At 48.8% G+C, this 25,222-nt stretch overlaps 1 protein-coding gene across 1 annotated transcript; it reads left to right on the forward strand.

The window, feature by feature from the left end:
• The first annotated feature begins 797 nt into the window (after positions 1–797).
• On the forward strand, positions 798–24,022 carry LOC148474514 (uncharacterized). Its single transcript, XM_088458497.1, has 5 exons — positions 798–1,079; positions 2,603–2,663; positions 4,215–4,340; positions 14,828–15,307; positions 19,469–24,022. Exons 1-5 carry the CDS (start codon positions 798–800, stop codon positions 22,186–22,188), a joined length of 3,669 nt encoding a protein of 1,222 aa, XP_088314623.1. The 3' UTR covers positions 22,189–24,022.
• The last annotated feature ends 1,200 nt before the right edge of the window (positions 24,023–25,222 follow it).

The raw sequence follows: 25,222 nt of genomic DNA on the forward strand, positions 1-25,222 counted from the left end.
ACGGTCTTCTGGCAGAACACATCGTGAGTCTGCAGTTTACCTGGGAGAAGCTTAAGGAGCTCTCATATCTGCTTCTGCTATTTCGAACTGCTGAGCCCTCTGGTTGTGCGCTTGGTAACCGGATGCAGAATCCAAGTGTGCGGTGAAGGGTTTACCATTCACTGGTGACATGCTTTTTGGCCCGGAATTGGGCAGATGGATATCCCAGGCCACATGGGGGGGTAAGTCTTCCTTCCTCCCTTCGACTGCTCCGGCTCCCAGAGGATCTTACATGGGACCTTCGTTTCTTTCCTTTCGTGTGCCACATTCCTTTCGTGGTAGAGCCAGAGGTGCTCCCACGCAAGCAAGAGGCGACAGAGGTAGAGGTCGTCCACACAATGTTGCAGGTCGACAGGAACCTAAACCAGCTGAGAAACAGCTGGCATGACTGTTTTCCGCCCCATCTGGGATCTCCTGCGGTGGGAGCCCGTTTTGGCAGAAATTCCGACAAGTTTGGAACTAGACACTTTCAGATCAGTGGATTCACAGACTGATTTCCCTACGGTAACAAATAGACTTCAAAGTCCCCCCTCATCTCGGTACTTCCCTACACGTCTGCCAATACCTGCAGACAGGGCCAGGGTTCTACGGGAGGCTATCCAGTCTCTACTCCGATCCTCGGTGCTAGTTCCGGTTCCAGAACATCAACGAGGTATGGGGTTTGTACTCAAACCTGTTTGTAGTACCAAATCCGGATGGATCGGTTTAGGACCTCTAGTCCTTTAAAACCTGTATCTTAAGATGTATATCGTTTCAACATGGTGTCCCTGCAGTCCATCATTGTGTGGTTGAAACCAGGGGAGTTTCTATTATCCCTGGATATCAAGGACTATCTCCATGTTCCCTTTTGGGAACCACATCAAACCTTCACGCGTTTTGCCGTATTGCAGGATCACTACCAGTTTTGGGCATTGCCGTTCGGGTTATCCTCGGCTTCCCGCATTTTAACCAATCTCATGTCAGTCATGATTGCTCTCCTTCGGTCATCGGGAGTAAACATAATCCCCTATTTGGACGACTTGTTTCTCAAGGCTCCATCGGTATCCCTTCTAACAAACCATGCCTTACTGACATATCACACTCTAATCCAACACAGTTGGATAATCAACTTCAAGAAGGGAGCAGTAGAAAGAAGGTGTCCCTAATTCTTTGTCTGTGTCTCTTAGGGAAGATGGTAGCTGCCTTCGAGGCACTACAGTTCGGACGGATCCACTCCAGAGTGTTTCAGCTGGACCTGTTGTCACAAGGGTCAGGGTCTCCTCTGCTTCTACAGCGACAAATCCGTCTGAGCCAGGTTACCAGAGTGGTCCTCCTCTGGTGGACACAATACAACAGTCTTTTAACGGGCTGAACATTCGGTATGGTTCTGGATCATCGTAACAACGCATGCCAGCCTTCGAGGATGGGGGGGAGCAGTAGTCCTCGCTTTTCACTTTCAGGGTCGATGGTCCCCTCTGGATCAGAAGTGGCCCATAAATGTGTTGGAACTCAGAGCGATCTACTATGCTCTGATAGAAGCAACAGAGTTGCAAAAGACTCGTCGGTAAGAGTTCAGTCTGACAATGCTACGGCCGTCGCTTACATCAACCGCCAGGGCGGGACTGGTAGTCGCATGGCCATGCGAGTAGTATCTCAGATTCTCCGGTGGGCCAAGAAGAAGTCAGTGATCCTGTCGGTGGTATTCATCCAGGATGTGGACCACTGGGAAGCAGATTACCTAAGTCGACAGGATATACCTCCCGGGGAATGGAAGATTCATCCAAACGTGTTCAACGCACTGATAAGTCGATGGTGTTTTCAGGTGGACCTCATGGAGTCATGATTGAATCTTCAACTCCCACTATAAGTGTCAAGAACTCCCGATCCACAGATGGAGGCAGTAGACGCTCGGACAGTTTCATGGATCTACAACTTCGTTTACCTTTTTTCCTCTGATTCCACTTCTTCTAAAAAGGATAAGACATGAGTCAGCCTCTGTCTTTCTCGTGGCACCAAACTGGCCTCGGAGTAGTTGGTTCTCAGACCTTCGGTCCCTATTGGTAGACGACCCGTTGCCCCTTCATCTGCGTACGGATCTTCTACAGCAGAGTCCTTTTCGTCCACTCAAATTTAGCGCAACTGCGTTTAAAGGGGTGGCTCCTGAAACCGATATCTTTTAATGCAGAAGCATCCCAGACTCTGATTCCCACCAAGCTACGCGCCAGGAAGCCAGTTTCAGCTGCGCTTTATCGCATCTGGCGTTCTTATATCGAATGGTGTTCCAGTCGGGTCTTCCGTCCGATTGTCCCGGTTTCTGTTTTTTTTTCTTCAGATGGGACTGGATTCTGGTCTTCACCTTTGAACTTTCAAGGTGCAGGTTCTGCCCTTTCTATTTTCTTTCAACGAAAATTGGCCCTCATTCCTGAGGGCAGACGTTACTTTTGTACCACCGATAGCTCCCTGGTACTTGGCTTTAATTAAGTATTTGTCTTGGAAGAGTGTCCTCCTCCTGGCTCTAGCTTTGGCTCGTAGAGTTTAGTTTTGGGTGCTCTGTCCTATAAGCCACCTTAGCTTGTGTTCCCAGGGTTGGGTCGGCTTTCCGTGTCAATCAGGCTATTTGGTACCGTCTTTGGTGGAGGACTCCGGTAATTCTTCTACTTTGGATGTAGTTAGTGCTCTCCGCGTCCCTCCGCAAGTCGGAGTCGTTTTTTTATTTTTTGTCCTCCTATGATGCTGTTCGGAGAGGTTGACCAGCATCTAAGCAGACGTTGGCACGTTGGATTAGGCTGATTATTTTTCAGGCATATATTAGTGCTGACTGTCGGCCTCCTTCGTCCATTCGGCTCATTCCACACGTTCTGTGGGTGCTTCATGGGGGGCCGTTAGGGGCGCCTCCAGGTCACAATTGTGCCGTGCGGCCACTTGGTCTTCAGTTCACATGTGGGTCAAATGTTAGTTTTGATACGTTTGCTGCTTCGGCATCAAGTTTTGGCCGTCTGGTTCTGCAGGTCCCACAGAGCGCTACCGCCCGAGGGGAAAACTTTGGGATGTCCCCAGCGTAAGCACCTCCAGTGTCCCCTAGTGGATGAAAGAGAAAATGGGATTTTGGTACCTACCGGTAAATCCTTTTCTCTGATTCCACAGGGGACACTGGACACCCACCTCTGCGCTCTTAGCCTGCCTGTTCGGTTTGGTCCGTATGTTGTATGCTTTGATTATTGTGTGTTCTTCTCTCCTTTTTTACTCCGCTTGTTCTCCATCTCCTCTCAGTCTTCATTTTCTAAACTGAGGGCTGGTGGGGAATAGAGGGGGAGGAGCTTCACACTTCTAAATTATTTAAAGTGCCGGCTCCAGTTATCCACGCCTCCATACCCCAGCGTAAGCAACTCCAGTGTCCCCTGTGGAATCAGAGAAAAGGATTTACCGGTAGGTACCAAAATCCCATTTTAGTTATGGGTCGGTATTTTGCACAGAGAATATCAGAGTAGTTGGCATCAGCAATGATAATGAATTACAACAGTCACTATAATGAATTTAGTGGGGGCGATTTAATTCCGCGTGAATTGATAAGTGCTGGGAGGGAGCTCCTGGAGCTATTCAATTCATCGCGCTGCTTATTCGGACTAATGATTACTCCTCGCACCATCCAGGGGGTGCGAGAAGAAATCGGACTAAAGCGCCAGCCCGCGATTCTGATTTCCAGCTTAGCGCAGCGTTAACAGCCTTGTCGGAGAGTGCCGGTTCTCGCAACTAAACACAGGTTAGGTCCGACTTAACTACTTCATGTCCGAGCAAACATCGCGCTGGGAATTGAATGGCTCCGGGAGCTCCCTCCTGGCACTATTCACTCTGAATTGAATCGCCCCCATTGAATGTTTTCGTTATGCGCAAATTTCGGGTTTCAAGTCTGAAGGGCTCTAAGGGGAATATTTAATAAGAATTGTTTTTTCAAAGAATCGGCAGCTTAATTTAATAGGGCAAACGCGCAAAACAAGCCTGACTCTCTGTGCGTTACTATTGCTGCGTTATATCCATCCCTCAAAGCCGTAAAGGATTGTCAGCTCTGAGGCAGTAATTCTACCCCTCAGCCTTGTGCTTCATCTGGGAAAATCAGCCATAGAAAGATGATTATTTTATCCTGTGTTGTGACCCAATAATAATCTCTCGCCTTTCTACAAACCAATCGTCTTCCACAGGATACCGCATCCCAAAGCCAGAAATCGTGTGTCGGATTGAACGAGGAGAGGAGCCGTGCATTGATGCCTGCAAAAAGCCAAAGCTCCAAGGATCGCCTCCGGAGGGCGTGCCCGCTGGTAGTAAAGGTGCCCGCTTTGTGTCCTTTATGTATTGATGCGGTAATATACTGCTGGTAGTATGGCATCAGCAGGGAAGGATATACGCTCCCATTGTCCACAGTGCGGAGAATCCTCATTTCCTCCTGTAGTCAGACTTAGCAGCGATATACCCTCCGTGTGCAGTTACTGATTGGGGCAGTTATATAGGAGAGTGGCTGTTATACTGATCTCCTCCTTTATTCTATGTAGACTCAGCAGCGTTATCCCCTCTGTGTACAGTTACTGATTGGGGCAGTTATATAGGAGAGTGGCTGTTATACTGATCTCCTCCTTTATTCTATGTAGACTCAGCAGCGTTATCCCCTCTGTGTGCAGTTACTAAATGGGGACGTTATATAGGAGAGTGGCTGTTATACTGATCTCCTCCTTTATTCTGTGTAGACTCAGCAGCGTTATCCCCTCAGTGTGCAGTTACTGATTGGGGACGTTATATAGGAGAGTGGCTGTTATACTGATCTCCTCTTTATTCTATGTAGACTCAGCAGCGTTATCCCCTCTGTGTACAGTTACTGATTGGGGCAGTTATATAGGAGAGTGGCTGTTATACTGATCTCCTCTTTATTCTGTGTAGACTCAGCAGCGTTATCCCCTCTGTGTACAGTTACTGATTGGGGACGTTATATAGGAGAGTGGCTGTTATACTGATCTCCTCCTTTATTCTGTGTAGACTCAGCAGCGTTATCCCCTCTGTGTACAGTTACTGATTGGGGCAGTTATATAGGAGAGTGGCTGTTATACTGATCTCCTCCTTTATTCTGTGTAGACTCTGCAGCGTTATCCCCTCTGTGTACTGTTACTAATTGGGGCAGTTATATAGGAGAGTGGCTGTTATACTGATCTCCTCTTTATTCTATGTAGACTCAGCAGCGTTATCCCCTCCGTGTGCAGTTACTAATTGAGGACGTTATATAGGAGAGTGGCTGTTATACTGATCTCCTCCTTTATTCTGTGTAGACTCAGCAGCATTATCCCCTCCGTGTGCAGTTACTGATTGGGGCAGTTATATAGGAGAGTGGCTGTTATACTGATCTCCTCTTTATTCTGTGTAGGCTCAGCAGCGTTATCCCCTCCGTGTGTAGTTACTGATTGGGGACGTTATATAGGAGAATGGCTGTTATACTGATCTCCTCTTTATTCTGTGTAGACTCAGCAGCTTTATCCCCTCCGTGTGCAGTTACTGATTGGGGCAGTTATATAGGAGAGTGGCTGTTATACTGATCTCCTCTTTATTCTGTGTAGGCTCAGCAGCTTTATCCCCTCTGTGTGCAGTTACTGATTGGGGACGTTATATAGGAGAGTGGCTGTTATACTGATCTCCTCCTTTATTCTGTGTAGACTCAGCAGCGTTATCCCCTCCGTGTGCAGTTACTGATTGGGGATGTTATATAGGAGAGTGGCTGTTATACTGATCTCCTCTTTGTTCTGTGTAGACTCAGCAGCGTTATCCCCTCTGTGTACAGTTACTAATTGGGGACGTTATATAGGAGAGTGGCTGTTATACTGATCTCCTCCTTTATTCTGTGTAGACTCAGCAGCGTTATCCCCTCCGTGTGCAGTTACTGATTGGGGCAGTTATATAGGAGAGTGGCTGTTATACTGATCTCCTCCTTTATTCTGTGTAGACTCAGCAGCGTTATCCTCTCCGTGTACAGTTACTGATTGGGGCAGTTATATAGGAGAGTGGCTGTTATACTGATCTCCTCCTTTATTCTGTGTAAACTCAGCAGCGTTATCCCCTCCGTGTGCAGTTACTGATTGGTGCAGTTATATAGGAGAGTGGCTGTTATACTGATCTCCTCCTTTATTCTGTGTAGTCTCAGCAGCGTTATCCCCTCTGTGTGCAGTTACTGATTGGGGACGTTATATAGGAGTGGCTGTTATACTGATCTCCTCTTTATTCTGTGTAGACTCAGCAGTGTTATCCCCTCCGTGTGCAGTTACTGATTGGGGACGTTATATAGGAGAGTGGCTGTTATACTGATCTCCTCCTTTATTCTGTGTAGACTCAGCAGCGTTATCCCCTCTATGTGCAGTTACTGATTGGGGCAGTTATGTAGGAGAGTGGCTGTTATACTGATCTCCTCTTTATTCTATGTAGACTCAGCAGCGTTATCCCCTCCGTGTGCAGTTACTGATTGGGGACGTTATATAGGAGAGTGGCTGTTATACTAATCTCCTCTTTATTCTGTGTAGACTCAGCAGCGTTATCCTCTCTGTGTACAGTTACTGATTGGGGACGTTATATAGGAGAGTGGCTGTTATACTGATCTCCTCCTTTATTCTGTGTAGACTCAGCAGCGTTATCCCCTCTGTGTGCAGTTACTTATTGGGGCAGTTATATAGGAGAGTGGCTGTTATACTGATCTCCTCTTTATTCTGTGTAGACTCAGCAGTATTATCCCCTCTGTGTACAGTTACTGATTGGGGACGTTATATAGGAGAGTGGCTGTTATACTGATCTCCTCTTTATTCTATGTAGACTCAGCAGCGTTATCCCCTCCGTGTGCAGTTACTGATTGGGGACGTTATATAGGAGAGTGGCTGTTATACTGATCTCCTCCTTTATTCTGTGTAGTCTCAGCAGTATTATCCCCTCTGTGTACAGTTACTGATTGGGGCAGTTATATAGGAGAGTGGCTGTTATACTGAACTCCGCCTTTATTCTGTGTAGACTTAGCAGCGTTATCCCCTCTGTGTGCAGTTACTGATTGGGGCTGTTATACTGATCTCCTCTTTATACTGTGTAGACTCAGCAGCGTTATCCCCTCCGTGTGCAGTTACTGATTGGGGCAGTTATATAGGAGAGTGGCTGTTATACTGATCTCCTCTTTATTCTATGTGGACTCAGCAGCGTTATCCCCTCCGTGTGCAGTTACTAATTGAGGACGTTATATAGGAGAGTGGCTGTTATACTGATCTCCTCCTTTATTCTGTGTAGTCTCAGCAGTATTATCCCCTCTGTGTACAGTTACTGATTGGGAACGTTATATAGGAGAGTGGCTGTTATACTGATCTCCACTTTATTCTATGTAGACTCAGCAGCATTATCCCCTCCGTGTGCAGTTACTGATTGGGGACGTTATATAGGAGAGTGGCTGTTATACTGATCTCCTCTTTATTCTGTGTAGTCTCAGCAGTATTATCCCCTCCGTGTGCAGTTACTGATTGGGGCTGTTATATAGGAGAGTGGCTGTTATACTGATCTCCTCCTTTATTCTGTGTAGACTCAGCAGCGTTATCCCCTCTATGTGCAGTTACTGATTGGGGCAGTTATGTAGGAGAGTGGCTGTTATACTGATCTCCTCTTTATTCTATGTAGACTCAGCAGCGTTATCCCCTCCGTGTGCAGTTACTGATTGGGGACGTTATATAGGAGAGTGGCTGTTATACTGTTCTCCTCCTTTATTCTGTGTAGACTCAGCAGCGTTATCCCCTCTGTGTGCAGTTACTGATTGGGGCAGTTATATAGGAGAGTGGCTGTTATACTGATCTCTTCCTTTATTCTGTGTAGACTCAGCAGCGTTATCCCCTCCGTGTGCAGTTACTGTTTGGGGATGTTATATAGGAGAGTGGCTGTTATACTGATCTCCTCTTTATTCTGTGTAGACTCAGCAGCGTTATCCCCTCCGTGTGTAGTTACTGATTGGGGACGTTATATAGGAGAGTGGTTGTTATACTGATCTCCTCTTTATTCTGTGTAGTCTCAGCAGCGTTATCCCCTCTGTGTACAGTTACTGATTGGGGACGTTATATAGGAGAGTGGCTGTTATACTGATCTCCTCCTTTATTCTGTGTAGACTCAGCAGCGTTATTCCCCCCCGTGTGTAGTTACTGATTGGGGACGTTATATAGGAGAGTGGCTGTTATACTGATCTCCTCTTTATTCTGTGTAGTCTCAGCAGCGTTATCCCCTCTGTGTACAGTTACTAATTGGGGACGTTATATAGGAGAGTGGCTGTTATACTGATCTCCTCCTTTATTCTGTGTAGACTCAGCAGCGTTATCCTCTCCGTGTACAGTTACTGATTGGGGCAGTTATATAGGAGAGTGGCTGTTATACTGATCTCCTCCTTTATTCTGTGTAGACTCAGCAGCGTTAACCCCTCCGTGTGCAGTTACTGATTGGGGCAGTTATATAGGAGAGTGGCTGTTATGCTGATCTCCTCCTTTATTCTGTGTAGTCTCAGCAGCGTTATCCCCTCTGTGTGCAGTTACTGATTGGGGCAGTTATATAGGAGAGTTGCTGTTATACTGATCTCCTTTATTCTGTGTAGACTTAGCAGCGTTATCCCCTCTATGTGCAGTTACTGATTGGGGCAGTTATATAGGAGAGTGGCTGTTATACTGATCTCCTCTTTATTCTATGTAGACTCAGCAGCGTTATCCTCTCCGTGTGCAGTTACTGTTTGGGGACGTTATATAGGAGAGTGGCTGTTATACTGATCTCCTCCTTTATTCTATGTAGACTCAGCAGCGTTATACCCTCTGTGTGTAGTTACTGATTGGGGACGTTATATAGGAGAGTGGCTGTTATACTGAACTCCGCCTTTATTCTGTGTAGACTTAGCAGCGTTATCCCCTCTGTGTGCAGTTACTGATTGGGGCTGTTATACTGATCTCCTCTTTATTTTGTGTAGACTCAGCAGCGTTATCCCCTCTGTGTGCAGTTACTGATTGGGGCAGTTATATAGGAGAGTGGCTGTTATACTGATCTCCTCTTTATTTTATGTAGACTCAGCAGTGTTATCCCCTCCGTGTGCAGTTACTGATTGGGGCAGTTATATAGGAGAGTGGCTGTTATACTGAACTCCGCCTTTATTCTGTGTAGACTTAGCAGCGTTATCCCCTCTGTGTGCAGTTACTGATTGGGGCTGTTATACTGATCTCCTCCTTTATTCTATGTAGACTCAGCAGCGTTATACCCTCTGTGTGTAGTTACTGATTGGGGACGTTATATAGGAGTGGCTGTTATACTGATCTCCTCCTTTATTCTGTGTAGACTCAGCAGCATTATCGCCTCTGTGTACAGTTACTGATTGGGGCAGTTATATAGGAGAGTGGCTGTTATACTGATCTCCTCTTTATTCTGTGTAGACTCAGCAGTATTATCCCCTCTGTGTACAGTTACTGATTGGGGCAGTTATATAGGAGAGTGGCTGTTATACTGATCTCCTCCTTTATTCTGTGTAGACTCAGCAGCGTTATCCCCTCTATGTGCAGTTACTGATTGGGGCAGTTATATAGGAGAGTGGCTGTTATACTGATCTCTTTATTCTATGTAGACTCAGCAGCGTTATCCTCTCCGTGTGCAGTTACTGTTTGGGGACGTTATATAGGAGAGTGGCTGTTATACTGATCTCCTCCTTTATTCTATGTAGACTCAGCAGCATTATACCCTCTGTGTGTAGTTACTGATTGGGGACGTTATATAGGAGAGTGGCTGTTATACTGATCTCCTCTTTATTCTGTGTAGACTCAGCAGCGTTATCCCCTCCGTGTGCAGTTACTTATTGGGGCAGTTATGTAGGAGAGTGGCTGTTATACTGATCTCCTCTTTATTCTATGTAGACTCAGCAGCGTTATCCCCTCCGTGTGCAGTTACTAATTGAGGACGTTATATAGGAGAGTGGCTTATACTGATCTCCTCCTTTATTCTGTGTAGTCTCAGCAGTATTATCCCCTCTGTGTACAGTTACTGATTGGGGACGTTATATAGGAGAGTGGCTGTTATACTGATCTCCTCTTTATTCTATGTAGACTCAGCAGCATTATCCCCTCCGTGTGCAGTTACTGATTGGGGACGTTATATAGGAGAGTGGCTGTTATACTGATCTCCTCCTTTATTCTGTGTAGACTCAGCAGCGTTATCCCCTCTGTGTGCAGTTACTGATTGGGGCAGTTATATAGGAGAGTGGCTGTTATACTGATCTCTTTATTCTGTGTAGACTCAGCAGCGTTATCCCCTCCGTGTGCAGTTACTGATTGGGGCAGTTATATAGGAGAGTGGCTGTTATACTGATCTCCTCTTTATTCTGTGTAGACTCAGCAGCGTTATCCCCTCCGTGTGCAGTTACTGATTGGGGACATTATATAGGAGAGTGGCTGTTATACTGATCTCCTCTTTATTCTGTGTAGACTCAGCAGCGTTATCCCCTCTGTGTGCAGTTACTGAATGGGGACGTTATATAGGAGAGTGGCTGTTAAACTGATCTCCTCCTTTATTCTGTGTAGACTCTGCAGCGTTATTCCCCCCCGTGTGTAGTTACTGATTGGGGACGTTATATAGGAGAGTGGCTGTTATACTGATCTCCTCTTTATTCTGTGTAGTCTCAGCAGCGTTATCCCCTCTGTGTACAGTTACTGATTGGGGACGTTATATAGGAGAGTGGCTGTTATACTGATCTCCTCCTTTATTCTGTGTAGACTCAGCAGCGTTATCCTCTCCGTGTACAGTTACTGATTGGGGCAGTTATATAGGAGAGTGGCTGTTATACTGATCTCCTCCTTTATTCTGTGTAGACTCAGCAGCGTTAACCCCTCCGTGTGCAGTTACTGATTGGGGCAGTTATATAGGAGAGTGGCTGTTATACTGATCTCCTCCTTTATTCTGTATAGTCTCAGCAGCGTTATCCCCTCTGTGTGCAGTTACTGAATGGGGACGTTATATAGGAGAGTGGCTGTTATACTGATCTCCTCCTTTATTCTGTGTAGACTTAGCAGCGTTATCCCCTCTATGTGCAGTTACTGATTGGGGACGTTATATAGGAGAGTGGCTGTTATACTGATCTCCTCCTTTATTCTGTGTAGACTTAGCAGCGTTATCCCCTCTATGTGCAGTTACTGATTGGGGCAGTTATATAGGAGAGTGGCTGTTATTCTGATCTCCTCTTTATTCTATGTAGACTCAGCAGCGTTATCCTCTCCGTGTGCAGTTACTGTTTGGGGACGTTATATAGGAGAGTGGCTGTTATACTGATCTCCTCCTTTATTCTATGTAGACTCAGCAGCGTTATACCCTCTGTGTGTAGTTACTGATTGGGGACGTTATATAGGAGTGGTTGTTATACTGATCTCCTCCTTTATTCTGTGTAGACTCAGCAGCATTATCGCCTCTGTGTACAGTTACTGATTGGGGCAGTTATATAGGAGAGTGGCTGTTATACTGAACTCTGCCTTTATTCTGTGTAGACTTAGCAGCGTTATCCCCTCTGTGTGCAGTTACTGATTGGGCCTGTTATACTGATCTCCTCTTTATTTTGTGTAGACTCAGCAGCGTTATCCCCTCTGTGTGCAGTTACTGATTGGGGCAGTTATATAGGAGAGTGGCTGTTATACTGATCTCCTCTTTATTCTATGTAGACTCAGCAGTGTTATCCCCTCCGTGTGCAGTTACTGATTGGGGACGTTATATAGGAGTGGCTGTTATACTGATCTCCTCTTTATTCTGTGTAGACTCAGCAGTGTTATCCCCTCTGTGTGCAGTTACTGATTGGGGACGTTATATAGGAGAGTGGCTGTTATACTGATCTCCTCTTTATTCTATGTAGACTCAGCAGCATTATCCCCTCCGTGTGCAGTTACTGATTGGGGACGTTATATAGGAGAGTGGCTGTTATACTGATCTCCTCTTTATTCTGTGTAGTCTCAGCAGTATTATCCCCTCCGTGTGCAGTTACTGATTGGGGCAGTTATATAGGAGAGTGGCTGTTATACTGATCTCCTCCTTTATTCTGTGTAGACTCAGCAGCGTTATCCCCTCTGTGTGCAGTTACTGATTGGGGCAGTTATATAGGAGAGTGGCTGTTATACTGATCTCCTCTTTATTCTGTGTAGACTCAGCAGCGTTATCCCCTCTGTGTGCAGTTACTGATTGGGGACGTTATATAGGAGAGTGGCTGTTATACTGATCTCCTCCTTTATTCTGTGTAGACTCAGCAGCGTTATCCCCTCTGTGTGCAGTTACTGATTGGGGCAGTTATATAGGAGAGTGGCTGTTATACTGATCTCTTTATTCTGTGTAGACTCAGCAGCGTTATCCCCTCCGTGTGCAGTTACTGATTGGGGCAGTTATATAGGAGAGTGGCTGTTATACTGATCTCCTCTTTATTCTGTGTAGACTCAGCAGCGTTATCCCCTCCGTGTGCAGTTACTGATTGGGGACATTATATAGGAGAGTGGCTGTTATACTGATCTCCTCTTTATTCTGTGTAGACTCAGCAGCGTTATCCCCTCTGTGTGCAGTTACTGAATGGGGACGTTATATAGGAGAGTGGCTGTTATACTGATCTCCTTTATTCTGTGTAGACTCTGCAGCGTTATTCCCCCCCGTGTGTAGTTACTGATTGGGGACGTTATATAGGAGAGTGGCTGTTATACTGATCTCCTCTTTATTCTGTGTAGTCTCAGCAGCGTTATCCCCTCTGTGTACAGTTACTAATTGGGGACGTTATATAGGAGAGTGGCTGTTATACTGATCTCCTCCTTTATTCTGTGTAGACTCAGCAGCGTTATCCTCTCCGTGTACAGTTACTGATTGGGGCAGTTATATAGGAGAGTGGCTGTTATACTGATCTCCTCCTTTATTCTGTGTAGACTCAGCAGCGTTATCCTCTCCGTGTACAGTTACTGATTGGGGCAGTTATATAGGAGAGTGGCTGTTATACTGAACTCCGCCTTTATTCTGTGTAGACTTAGCAGCGTTATCCCCTCTGTGTGCAGTTACTGATTGGGGCTGTTATACTGATCTCCTCTTTATTTTGTGTAGACTCAGCAGCGTTATCCCCTCCGTGTGCAGTTACTGATTGGGGACGTTATATAGGAGAGTGGCTGTTATACTGATCTACTCCTTTATTCTGTGTAGACTCAGCAGCGTTATCCCCTCCGTGTACAGTTACTGATTGGGGCAGTTATATAGGAGAGTGGCTGTTATACTGATCTCCTTTATTCTGTGTAGACTTAGCAGCGTTATCCCCTCTATGTGCAGTTACTGATTGGGGCAGTTATATACGAGAGTGGCTGTTATACTGATCTCCTCTTTATTCTATGTAGACTCAGCAGCGTTATCCTCTCCGTGTGCAGTTACTGTTTGGGGACGTTATATAGGAGAGTGGCTGTTATACTGATCTCCTCCTTTATTCTATGTAGACTCAGCAGCGTTATACCCTCTGTGTGTAGTTACTGATTGGGGACGTTATATAGGAGTGGCTGTTATACTGATCTCCTCCTTTATTCTGTGTAGACTCAGCAGCGTTATCGCCTCTGTGGACAGTTACTGATTGGGGACGTTATATAGGAGAGTGGCTGTTATACTGATCTCCTCCTTTATTCTGTGTAGTCTCAGCAGTATTATCCCCTCTGTGTACAGTTACTGATTGGGGCAGTTATATAGGAGAGTGGCTGTTATACTGATCTCCTCCTTTATTCTGTGTAGACTCAGCAGCGTTATCCCCTCTGTGTGCAGTTACTGATTGGGGCAGTTATATAGGAGAGTGGCTGTTATACTGATCTCTTTATTCTGTGTAGACTCAGCAGCGTTATCCCCTCCATGTGCAGTTACTGATTGGGGACGTTATATAGGAGAGTGGCTGTTATACTGATCTCCTCCTTTATTCTGTGTAGTCTCAGCAGTATTATCCCCTCTGTGTACAGTTACTGATTGGGGCAGTTATATAGGAGAGTGGCTGTTATACTGAACTCCGCCTTTATTCTGTGTAGACTTAGCAGCGTTATCCCCTCTGTGTGCAGTTACTGATTGGGGCTGTTATACTGATCTCCTCTTTATTTTGTGTAGACTCAGCAGCGTTATCCCCTCCGTGTGCAGTTACTGATTGGGGCAGTTATATAGGAGAGTGGCTGTTATACTGATCTACTCCTTTATTCTGTGTAGACTCAGCAGCGTTATCCCCTCCGTGTACAGTTACTGATTGGGGCAGTTATATAGGAGAGTGGCTGTTATACTGATCTCCTTTATTCTGTGTAGACTTAGCAGCGTTATCCCCTCTATGTGCAGTTACTGATTGGGGCAGTTATATACGAGAGTGGCTGTTATACTGATCTCCTCTTTATTCTATGTAGACTCAGCAGCGTTATCCTCTCCGTGTGCAGTTACTGTTTGGGGACGTTATATAGGAGAGTGGCTGTTATACTGATCTCCTCCTTTATTCTATGTAGACTCAGCAGCGTTATCCTCTCCGTGTGCATTTACTGTTTGGGGACGTTATATAGGAGTGGCTGTTATACTGATCTCCTCTTTATTCTGTGTAGACTCAGCAGCGTTATCCCCTCTGTGTACAGTTACTGATTGGGGACGTTATATAGGAGAGTGGCTGTTATACTGATCTCCTCTTTATTCTGTGTAGACTCAGCAGCGTTATCCCCTCCGTGTGCAGTTACTAATTGAGGACGTTATATAGGAGAGTGGCTGTTATACTGATCTCCTCCTTTATTCTGTGTAGACTCAGAACCAGTGATAAAGGTGGAGCGAGAGTCTCCGGAAGCTTCAATCCCTTTCCAGCCGAGCGAGATATCCTCCTCGCAGGAACGCAATGGAACCCAGTGCCCACGCTGCGGGATGTATTGCAACAACCAGTGCGGAATGGGCTACCAGTGGAATGCCCAGGGGATGTATACGGTCTCCCCAATGGACAGGAATCACGGGAAGCAGTATGTCACCCCTCCACCATCCTACTTCAATGGAAACCCAATATCTCCAGGATTCGCCAACAACAGAGGTGAAGGAATGACGCACACCACCTCGCCGAGGTCTGGCTATGGGAACGTGGGGATGGTCCCGCTGTCTCCGCACTATGCTGGTTACAGGAGCTCCGGGGATCACGGCTCGCAGTTTCCTGTGCCCGAAAGGTCTGGAAATCCAATGTTTGCCAATTTCGAGCTTAACCAGCAGACGCAGATGGGTCCGCCCGGGAGTTACGCTGGTGAGTGTCACAGGGACTCTGCTGCGCTGCTACTGTTATTCTTATTGCCCTTTATTTATATATGGCGCCACAAGGGTTCCGCAACGCCTTACACAGTACATAAATGAGCACACAAGAGAAAGTTATTATCAGTACAAAAAATGCAGGACAAGGACATGGTTTATACACATAACTGCATAACACAAGCAGCAAGGACTCAGCAACCAGGTGTTAGGTGCCAATTGGGGAGCTATGAGTACATGATAGTATAAGTAGGGGGAGGAGAAGCATGTGAGGGACAAGGGCCCTGCTCGTGTGAGCTTATGTTCTAAAGGGGAGCGGCAGACAGAGAGGGGTGACACAGATGGGGTAGATAGTGAGGAAGGAGCAGGGGGTTAGGATATGTGCTATGGAATGTATCTGTATAAGATGACCTGATATGTCAAAATGAAGTTCTTTGTTCATCCATCTCTCACAGAAAATAGATTTTATTTATATGTTATGTACAATATAAAGTTGTTGTACTTTAATTTTTGTCTGTTACATTATAGCATCTAAATACTTCTAGCTAAAAATGCATCTTTTCTGTCCTAGTGGCTTGGTGGTGCTATGCCATGCTTCTGTGAGTGGGTGCTATGCCATGCTCCTGTGAGTGGGTGCTATGCCATGCTCCTGTGAGTGGGTGCTATGCCATGCTCCTGTGAGTGGGTGCTATGCCATGCTCTTGTGAGTGGGCGCTTCTTACATGCTAGACACACCCACAAAGAGGTGCAGCCATGTCCAACATGCTGTGCCCACACTCCCTCCAGGGGGGCCCCCAGGATGTTGCTGTACCCGGGCCCAGGATTTCTCTTGGCAGCCCTGGAGGTGACCGGCAGAAACAGGAGGGAGTGGGGCTTAGTGGCGTGGTAGCAATACCATGGAGGGGGAGAGGTGACAGGCAGTACCAGGAGGGCATGGGGCTTAGTGGTGGATTAATAAGGCCATGGAGGGAGGGAGGGAGGTGCCCGGCAGAGACAAGAGGGAGTGGGGCTTAGTGGTGGGGTAATAAGGCCATGGAGGGAGGGAGGTGACAGGCAGAGACAGGAGGGAATGGGGCTTAGTGGTGGGGTAGCAAGGCCATGGAGGGAGGGAGGTGACAGGCAGAGACAGGAGGGAATGGGGCATAGTGGTGGGGTAACAAGGCCATGGAGGGAGGTTGGTGACAGGCAGAGACAGGAGGGAATGGGGCTTAGTGGTAGGGTAACAAGGCCATGGAAGGAGGGAGGTGACAGGCAGAGACAGGAGGGAATGGGGCTTAGTGGTTGGGTAACATGGCCATGGAGGGAGGGAGGTGACAGGCAGTACCAGGAGGGCATGGGGCTTAGTGGTGGGGTAACAAGGCCATGGAGGGAGGTGACAGGCAGAGACAGGAGGGAATGGGGCTTAGTGGTGGGGTAACAAGGCCATGGAGGGAGGGAGGTGACAGGCAGAGACAGGAGGGAATGGGGCATAGTGGTGGGGTAACAAGGCCATGGAGGGAGGGAGGTGACAGGCAGAGATAGGAGGGAATGGGGCTTAGTGGTGGGGTAACAAGGCCATGGAGGGAGGTTGGTGACAGGCAGAGACAGGAGGGAATGGGGCTTAGTGGTGGGGTAACAAGGCCATGGAGGGAGGGAGGTGACGGGCAGAACCAGGAGGGAATGGGGCTTAGTGGTGGGGTAACAAGGCCATGGAGGGAGGGAGGTGACTGGCAGAGACAGGAGGGAATGGGGCTTAGTGGTGGGGTAACAAGGCCATGGAGGGAGGGAGTTGACTGGCAGAATCAGGAGGGAATGGGGCTTAGTGGTGGGGTAACAAGGCCATGGAGGGAGGGAGGTGACCGGCAGAGACAGGAGGGAATGGGGCTTAGTGGTGGGGTAACAAGGCCATGGAGGGAGGGAGGTGACGGGCAGAACCAGGAGGGAATGGGGCTTAGTGGTGGGGTAACAAGGCCATGGAGGGAGGGAGGTGACTGGCAGAGACAGGAGGGAATGGGGCTTAGTGGTGGGGTAACAAGGCCATGGAGGGAGGGAGTTGACTGGCAGAATCAGGAGGGAATGGGGCTTAGTGGTGGGGTAACAAGGCCATGGAGGGAGGGAGGTGACTGGCAGAATCAGGAGGGAATGGGGCTTAGTGGTGGGGTAACAAGGCCATGGAGGGAGGGAGTTGACTGGCAGAATCAGGAGGGAATGGGGCTTAGTGGTGGGGTAACAAGGCCATGGAGGGAGGGAGGTGACCGGCAGAGACAGGAGGGAATGGGGCTTAGTGGTGGGGTAACAAGGCCATGGAGGGAGGGAGGTGACGGGCAGAACCAGGAGGGAATGGGGCTTAGTGGTGGGGTAACAAGGCCATGGAGGGAGGGAGGTGACTGGCAGAGACAGGAGGGAATGGGGCTTAGTGGTGGGGTAACAAGGCCATGGAGGGAGGGAGTTGACTGGCAGAATCAGGAGGGAATGGGGCTTAGTGGTGGGGTAACAAGGCCATGGAGGGAGGGAGGTGACCGGCAGAGACAGGAGGGAATGGGGCTTAGTGGCGTGGTAGCAATACCATGGAGGGGGAGAGGTGACAGGCAGTACCAGGAGGGCATGGGGCTTAGTGGTGGATTAATAAGGCCATGGAGGGAGGGAGGGAGGTGCCCGGCAGAGACAAGAGGGAGTGGGGCTTAGTGGTGGGGTAATAAGGCCATGGAGGGAGGGAGGTGACAGGCAGAGACAGGAGGGAATGGGGCTTAGTGGTGGGGTAGCAAGGCCATGGAGGGAGGGAGGTGACAGGCAGAGACAGGAGGGAATGGGGCATAGTGGTGGGGTAACAAGGCCATGGAGGGAGGTTGGTGACAGGCAGAGACAGGAGGGAATGGGGCTTAGTGGTAGGGTAACAAGGCCATGGAAGGAGGGAGGTGACAGGCAGAGACAGGAGGGAATGGGGCTTAGTGGTTGGGTAACATGGCCATGGAGGGAGGGAGGTGACAGGCAGTACCAGGAGGGCATGGGGCTTAGTGGTGGGGTAACAAGGCCATGGAGGGAGGTGACAGGCAGAGACAGGAGGGAATGGGGCTTAGTGGTGGGGTAACAAGGCCATGGAGGGAGGGAGGTGACAGGCAGAGACAGGAGGGAATGGGGCATAGTGGTGGGGTAACAAGGCCATGGAGGGAGGGAGGTGACAGGCAGAGATAGGAGGGAATGGGGCTTAGTGGTGGGGTAACAAGGCCATGGAGGGAGGTTGGTGACAGGCAGAGACAGGAGGGAATGGGGCTTAGTGGTGGGGTAACAAGGCCATGGAGGGAGGGAGGTGACGGGCAGAACCAGGAGGGAATGGGGCTTAGTGGTGGGGTAACAAGGCCATGGAGGGAGGGAGGTGACTGGCAGAGACAGGAGGGAATGGGGCTTAGTGGTGGGGTAACAAGGCCATGGAGGGAGGGAGTTGACTGGCAGAATCAGGAGGGAATGGGGCTTAGTGGTGGGGTAACAAGGCCATGGAGGGAGGGAGGTGACCGGCAGAGACAGGAGGGAATGGGGCTTAGTGGTGGGGTAACAAGGCCATGGAGGGAGGGAGGTGACGGGCAGAACCAGGAGGGAATGGGGCTTAGTGGTGGGGTAACAAGGCCATGGAGGGAGGGAGGTGACTGGCAGAGACAGGAGGGAATGGGGCTTAGTGGTGGGGTAACAAGGCCATGGAGGGAGGGAGGTGACCGGCAGAGACAGGAGGGAATGGGGCTTAGTGGTGGGGTAACAAGGCCATGGAGGGAGGGAGGTGACTGGCAGAATCAGGAGGGAATGGGGCTTAGTGGTGGGGTAACAAGGCCATGGAGGGAGGGAGGGAGGGCGTTTATGTATTGTCTACCTGCAAGTCCAGCTATAGGAACTCCTTGGTAGCATTAATAATACGTGAGCTGCATAACAAACCTATTTCTTACTGGATGGCCTCCAACCTAGATGTATAGAGGCCTTAACATGAAAATAGAGCCACATACAAGGGGCTTCTTGGGGCTGGGCATTCAATTGATAAACTGGTCTCTCCCAAGTTTGCTGATGCCAAACACTGACGACTGGTCCTTTTTATGAAGCATAATCTATTTTGAGTCTGTCTGTGTTATAATGTATACAATACAGCTAAATAATATGTGATCTTTGAATAATTACCTTCTTTTTGTTATATTTGAAGCTCCAGATCATCAGAATAGGTGCAGGAAGGAACAGTACCCACACGCCCCAGAAGCCTCATTCCAGGAAAGGAGGAACACCGTGGCCCCCTGTCCGAGCTGTGGAGCATTCTGCAATAATCAGTGCGGGATGAGTTTTCAGTGGGAGCAAAGGAGGCTGCACCACCCGGTACCTGGGGTGGCCGATGGAGGCCAGGGACACCGTTATGCATCTCCTCCAAATCCATACTTCACCGGTGTCGCCAATTCTACTTTTCCAAACGTGCGGCCTCCCGTCCGGCATGGGACCTCCCCGGTTAATGTTCAGGGGAACCCTGCAATGATTCAGTTGTCCCCACAATATGCTGGATACCGGAGGCCCGGAGATCCAAAGTCGCCCAATGTCTTGCCTGGCAAACTGGAACATTCAGCTGCAAATGCGGCCCATGGAAACAGCGCCACAGCTTCTTCTCCTCACGGGCCAAACAACTACGGCGCTGTCCCTGCGAACAGCAGTGGGTATCACAGGAAGACACAGTCTATGTCCCCACTGGCCGCCATCGAAACCATGCCAATGTTTGCCACCAATAACAGCCCGAGCAATGTTGTCGATCACCGAAACCGCCCCCCGGCCCAAATTGTGACTAGCAGTGACGGTAATAAGGACCGTACCGCCCTTCCCCGCAATACTAACAGACGACCAGACCACTATAATTTTTCTATTCAGAGTAACAGAATTAATAGAGTCGCGCAGCCAGTTTCACCAGCAACCGGAAGCACAGGGCAACCGAAAACTGGTGAGGTGTCCAGTAACAAGACCACCTCTCCATCAGTCAGCGTTTGTCCTGCTGCCAAGAACACACAACCACCCTCCTCTTCCACAGTCGTCAGCCAGGAAGCTGGGCGCGTGGCAGCAAGCGAAAGTCACGGATTTAAACGAGCTGCCCCCCAGGCGGCATCCGACAGCGGCCTTCCTATTAAAAGAGCCAGCCCCCCTATAATCATTGTGGACTCTCAAGGGGGGAAACGCACCTCAACCCCGTCAAGTGGTGGGAATGGCCAGGGTTCTGTTTGTGTCACACCTCCCACCACCAAATCGGGGAGCGCTCCTTCAACCGCGACCTATTTAAACCAGGATCCGAAGAAAACCACACCCCCTGAAACTAAAGACGGTAGACGCCCCACCCCTCCCATCACCATCAGCAACATCCGGAGCGCTGGCATTTTTGTGCCTCCTCCTGTCAGACCTAAAAAAGACATGAACAATGCCAATTCCACAATAATTATTATTGATGACAAAGATGGGGACGCGGCTGTGCCACGTAGCTCCCCAGCCAACGCTTCTACTCATGAGGTTAAAAGTTCCACCTCTGGGACTCCCCCGGTAACCAGCTCCAAAAGCAGCGGAGATCCAACTCCATCCACCGTCGCCAAGTTCTCCCCTCAAGGAGTTCAGCCAGGTGCCCCGGTGGTGGTTAATAAAGTCCAGGTGCAGCAGCCCCCCCCCATCCTTGTTACTGGAGGTACGGGTCTCGGCAATCAGCCCTTGCCCGTAAACGGCAATCAGAGCATCATGTGGACGTTTCCGGTCACCGTTGGCAGCTCAGGAATTATGTTGGCTACCCCTGTGAATATGAAACAACCCAACAGGCTTCCAATAAGCAAGAACCCCAGGCTCGTACAAGCAAACCCCATTCCAATGAATGCCACATCTGGGAATGTTAATGCGAAATTTGGTCCCGTTTCCGTGACCTCTGTAATTGGTCAAACTAATCCACTCCCTGTGTCTGTGCCACACGGGCAGGCAAAACCCATCACCGTCAATGTTAACCAGACTGGCAATATTGCTGGTTCTCTGAACATAAAGAACACCAATGTTCAAAAGGTTAACAGCGGGACACTAAAAGCTGTTCCAGTGACCACGGCCGGGAACCAGCAAATGGCGCAGACGTTCCCTCTATTTGTAGATGCTAATTCTGGTCTTATTCTCACTGGATCTGCTGTTCCCTCCAAGGATAACGTTTCCTCTGGCATAGGGAATGCCACTGTGGTCACTGTTAACGGGGGTGTAGTCACGGGAAATGTTGCCCCTGTCGCTTTAGGTGGAAAACTGGCCTTCAGGAACATCACCCCTGTTAATGTAAATAAAATCGGAAGCACCACGTTTTTTACAGTAGACAGAGCGATGGGCATAGGGAACGGTGCTCCGGTCACACTCACAAACAATGGCGCTAATTTCAATAATAAAGGGACATTGAGTATCAACAATCCTACCATACTCACCTTGAATGGTGGCTTGCCCATTGGCAATTCTGGAACTGTCGGTGCACCCATAGCAAATATCACTTCTGTTAATACTAATGGCACTTTACAGGTGGCACCAACCGCCGCGCCTGCTGTTGTGGGTGGCGCAGGTCAGCAGAATAACGGAATCATTATAAGGAGAGTTGGAGAACCCAGTGCGGTATCGAAGCAGCCTAACAGCGAGCAGGCACCGGCTGTAGTAGAGAGACTGTTTAATTGTAGTGAATGCGGGGAAAAGTTTAACTCCCTGGAGAACTTGGCTTCTCATCAGTCGGTGCACAAGAAGCCGGGCGCCACACCAAACGGCAAGGCCGGCGAGCCAAACGCTAAGGGCACGTGTGAAACAGAAGTTCTTCCCGGAGCTGATGAGGACGCTCCAACCATCCTGTACACCACGCAAGGAGACGATGGAAGCACGGTGTATGTGGTTACGGTGTAAAGACATTTAGAATTCATCCCAATAATTTTTGTAGTGTTATATAATTTTTAGTAACTTTTTATTTTTGGGGGGGGGGGGGAAGAGACGTTAGAAAATCTGATTTTTAGTGTACGGTCTCGCGGTTACCTCCATGAGCGTAGTCTAGAAATATATTGTATGATCCCTAGCGTGGACCGGGACGATAGTGTCCGATGTCTGTGATCCGGCTGCTGTTGGCAGTTTCACCAGAAAGGGAAAATTAGACCTAGCCTAGAAGAAAAATAAAAAACTGTAAATAATTTGGAATTGTCTCCGTCCAACACAGCATTAATAGCATGTTCCCATTGTCTGCGCTGCTGGAACTCACAACAGCTTACTAAGTCTAATTTTGCTTTCAGCAGTCTAGAAAAAAATGCTGTAGGTTCAGGTTGGGCAGCTTGTGGTTCCTCCGCCTGGGGTTGGAACTGGACGTCTTATCGCACATTGCCGACTCTGTAATGGGTGCGTACACGCCTGTGCCGTGTCTGTGTTTTCCAATGGCCTGAGCCATGAAAGAGATCCGTTCCGGTATCGATTATCATGCTGTCGTAGAGCACAACCAACATAAATCCTGTTTTGCGAGGCTTGCGCTGGAGCGATAGCAGCGATGTAATAAATAGGGTTGGTTTTCCGAACTGAGCTTTATGTCTAATCTGTCTGTTTTCTGCACAAAAGGGGGATGATGGTTTTTTCCCCCCCTCTCCTTCCTCTGTCTGCGTAACATGTATTGTAGCCCGGAGCATTGCGATGTTACGCTCATTCTGACGCACTGTGCTGCCTTTCCTGCATGAACCCTATTCAAAAAGCTTTGTAAATAAAAGAACCGTAATGGGCTGCCATTCTGGTATCTGTAGTTCCACTGCGGTGAGAGAGCCACAGGTGGCATAATTCTGAGTGATCATTGACTGGTTGTAGAGGCGGGCATTGCCTGCTGAGACCTGTAGTTCCACAACAGTTGAAAAACCTAATTTTGCTGACCTCCATGTAGTCTAGATAAGGTTGCTATGAGAGCCTCTTACATCCTGCATTATACCGGTTGCTATGTGATACAGCCCATGAGGTGTTTACATCAGATTATTATTTTAGCACTTGGAAATTATAAATAGGTCTCCTGTGATTAAAGTCTGTTCATACCATAAATCAGCGCTGGGATATCGTAGATCCGCCTCCTGTCTCAGTATATAGTACATACAGTTATTGCAGATGGGGATGTAGGCGACATGTATTGTGACAACGTTGAGAATAAACGTTGCAGCCTGAGACCTACGCCTGGACTGAGAGCGGAAATGCGCTGGGTACATCCATTTTATTGCCGGCTTCTTCTGTTGTAAATATGGAGGAAAGTTACTTTTTAGATCACACTTTTTAATCTAACTTATTTAATTTTCAATACGTGAATTTGCGCATCCTCTATGCAACATCTATAGTTCTGTGAGTTGCGGAAATTGCCCCCGACACACTCTTGTGTTTGTGCAACAGATCTGGGATGTGTTTATGGACGGACCTGCCTGCCGGTGGTGACCCGTCGGCTCCGCGCTTTAGTGCTTTCTTTGCTATGTCCGAGGAGTCGGCCAGGTCTGACCGACCTTCCGCTCGCTGTCTAATCCCCATGGCGTCAGAACGCTCGCTCTGCACACTTCTCTCCTTTCTGATCGCTGCCAATGTCTGACTATATTTTCTATCAGTGTTTTACCTGCCCAGCGTATTATTATTTACCAGACCTGTCACTTCTACCTCAACACGTGGTCCTGGGGTACACAACGGACATTTCAATTTTTCACATAACTTTGTACTCAATAAATATTTTAAAGTGCTATCTCTGCTCCTCTGTGTGAGTTTGTGGCTGCTGCAGGTGAATGATGGACGGTGTCTGTGTGAGTTTGGCTGCTGCGGGTGAATGATGGACGGTGTGTGTGAGTTTGTGGCTGCTGCGGATGAATGATGGACGGTGTCTGTGAGTTTGTGGCTGCTGCGGGTGAATGATGGACGGTGTGTGTGTTTGTGGCTGCTGCGGGTGAATGATGGACGGTGTGTGTGTTTGTGGCTGCTGCGGGTGAATGATGGACGGTGTCTGAGTCTGTGGCTGCTGCGGGTGAATGATGGACGGTGTCTGAGTTTGTGGCTGCTGCTGGTGAATGATGGACGGTGTCTGTGTGAGTCTGTGGCTGCTACGGGTGAATGATGGACGGTGTCTGTGTGAGTCTGTGGCTGCTGCGGGTGAATGATGGACGGTGTCTGTGTGAGTCTGTGGCTGCTGCGGGTGAATGATGGACGGTGTCTGTGTGAGTCTGTGGCTGCTGCGGGTGAATGATGGACGGTGTCTGTGTGAGTCTGTGGCTGCTGTGGGTGAATGATGGACGGTGTCTGTGTGAGTCTGTGGCTGCTGTGGGTGAATGATGGACGGTGTCTGTGTGAGTCTGTGGCTGCTGTGGGTGAATGATGGACGGTGTCTGTGTGAGTCTGTGGCTGCTGCGGGTGAATGATGGACGGTGTCTGTGTGAGTCTGTGGCTGCTGCGGGTGAATGATGGACGGTGTCTGTGTGAGTCTGTGGCTGCTGCGGGTGAATGATGGACGGTGTCTGTGTGAGTCTGTGGCTGCTGCGGGTGAATGATGGACGGTGTCTGTGTGAGTCTGTGGCTGCTGCGGGTGAATGATGGACGGTGTCTGTGTGAGTCTGTGGCTGCTGCGGGTGAATGATGGACGGTGTCTGTGTGAGTCTGTGGCTGCTGCGGGTGAATGATGGACGGTGTCTGTGTGAGTCTGTGGCTGCTGCGGGAGAATGATGGACGGTGTCTGTGTGAGTCTGTGGCTGCTGCGGGAGAATGATGGACGGTGGCTGTGTGAGTCTGTGGCTGCTGCGGGTGAATGATGGACGGTGTCTGTGTGAGTCTGTGGCTGCTGCGGGAGAATGATGGACAGTGTGTGTCAGATTCTTGTCTTATCATGGATAATAGGTGAATTTCCTGCTGTGCTGTTATTGTGATCACAGAGCGGCTGGTGACCACAAGGGGTGAT

The sequence above is a fragment of the Taudactylus pleione genome, unplaced genomic scaffold, assembly GCF_031769625.1.
Source record: "Taudactylus pleione unplaced genomic scaffold, aTauple2 ptg000838l, whole genome shotgun sequence".
Classification (NCBI taxonomy): Eukaryota; Metazoa; Chordata; class Amphibia; order Anura; family Myobatrachidae; genus Taudactylus; species Taudactylus pleione.

Coding starts and splice junctions, on each gene's coding strand:
- LOC148474514 (XM_088458497.1), top strand. CDS start 798: ATGGTGTCCCTGCAGTCCATCATTGTGTGGTTGAAACCAGGGGAGTTT. Junction 4,341..14,827: donor CGTGCCCGCTGGTAGTAAAG/GTGCCCGCTTTG, acceptor TATTCTGTGTAG/ACTCAGAACCAGTGATAAAG. Junction 15,308..19,468: donor TCCGCCCGGGAGTTACGCTG/GTGAGTGTCACA, acceptor TTATATTTGAAG/CTCCAGATCATCAGAATAGG.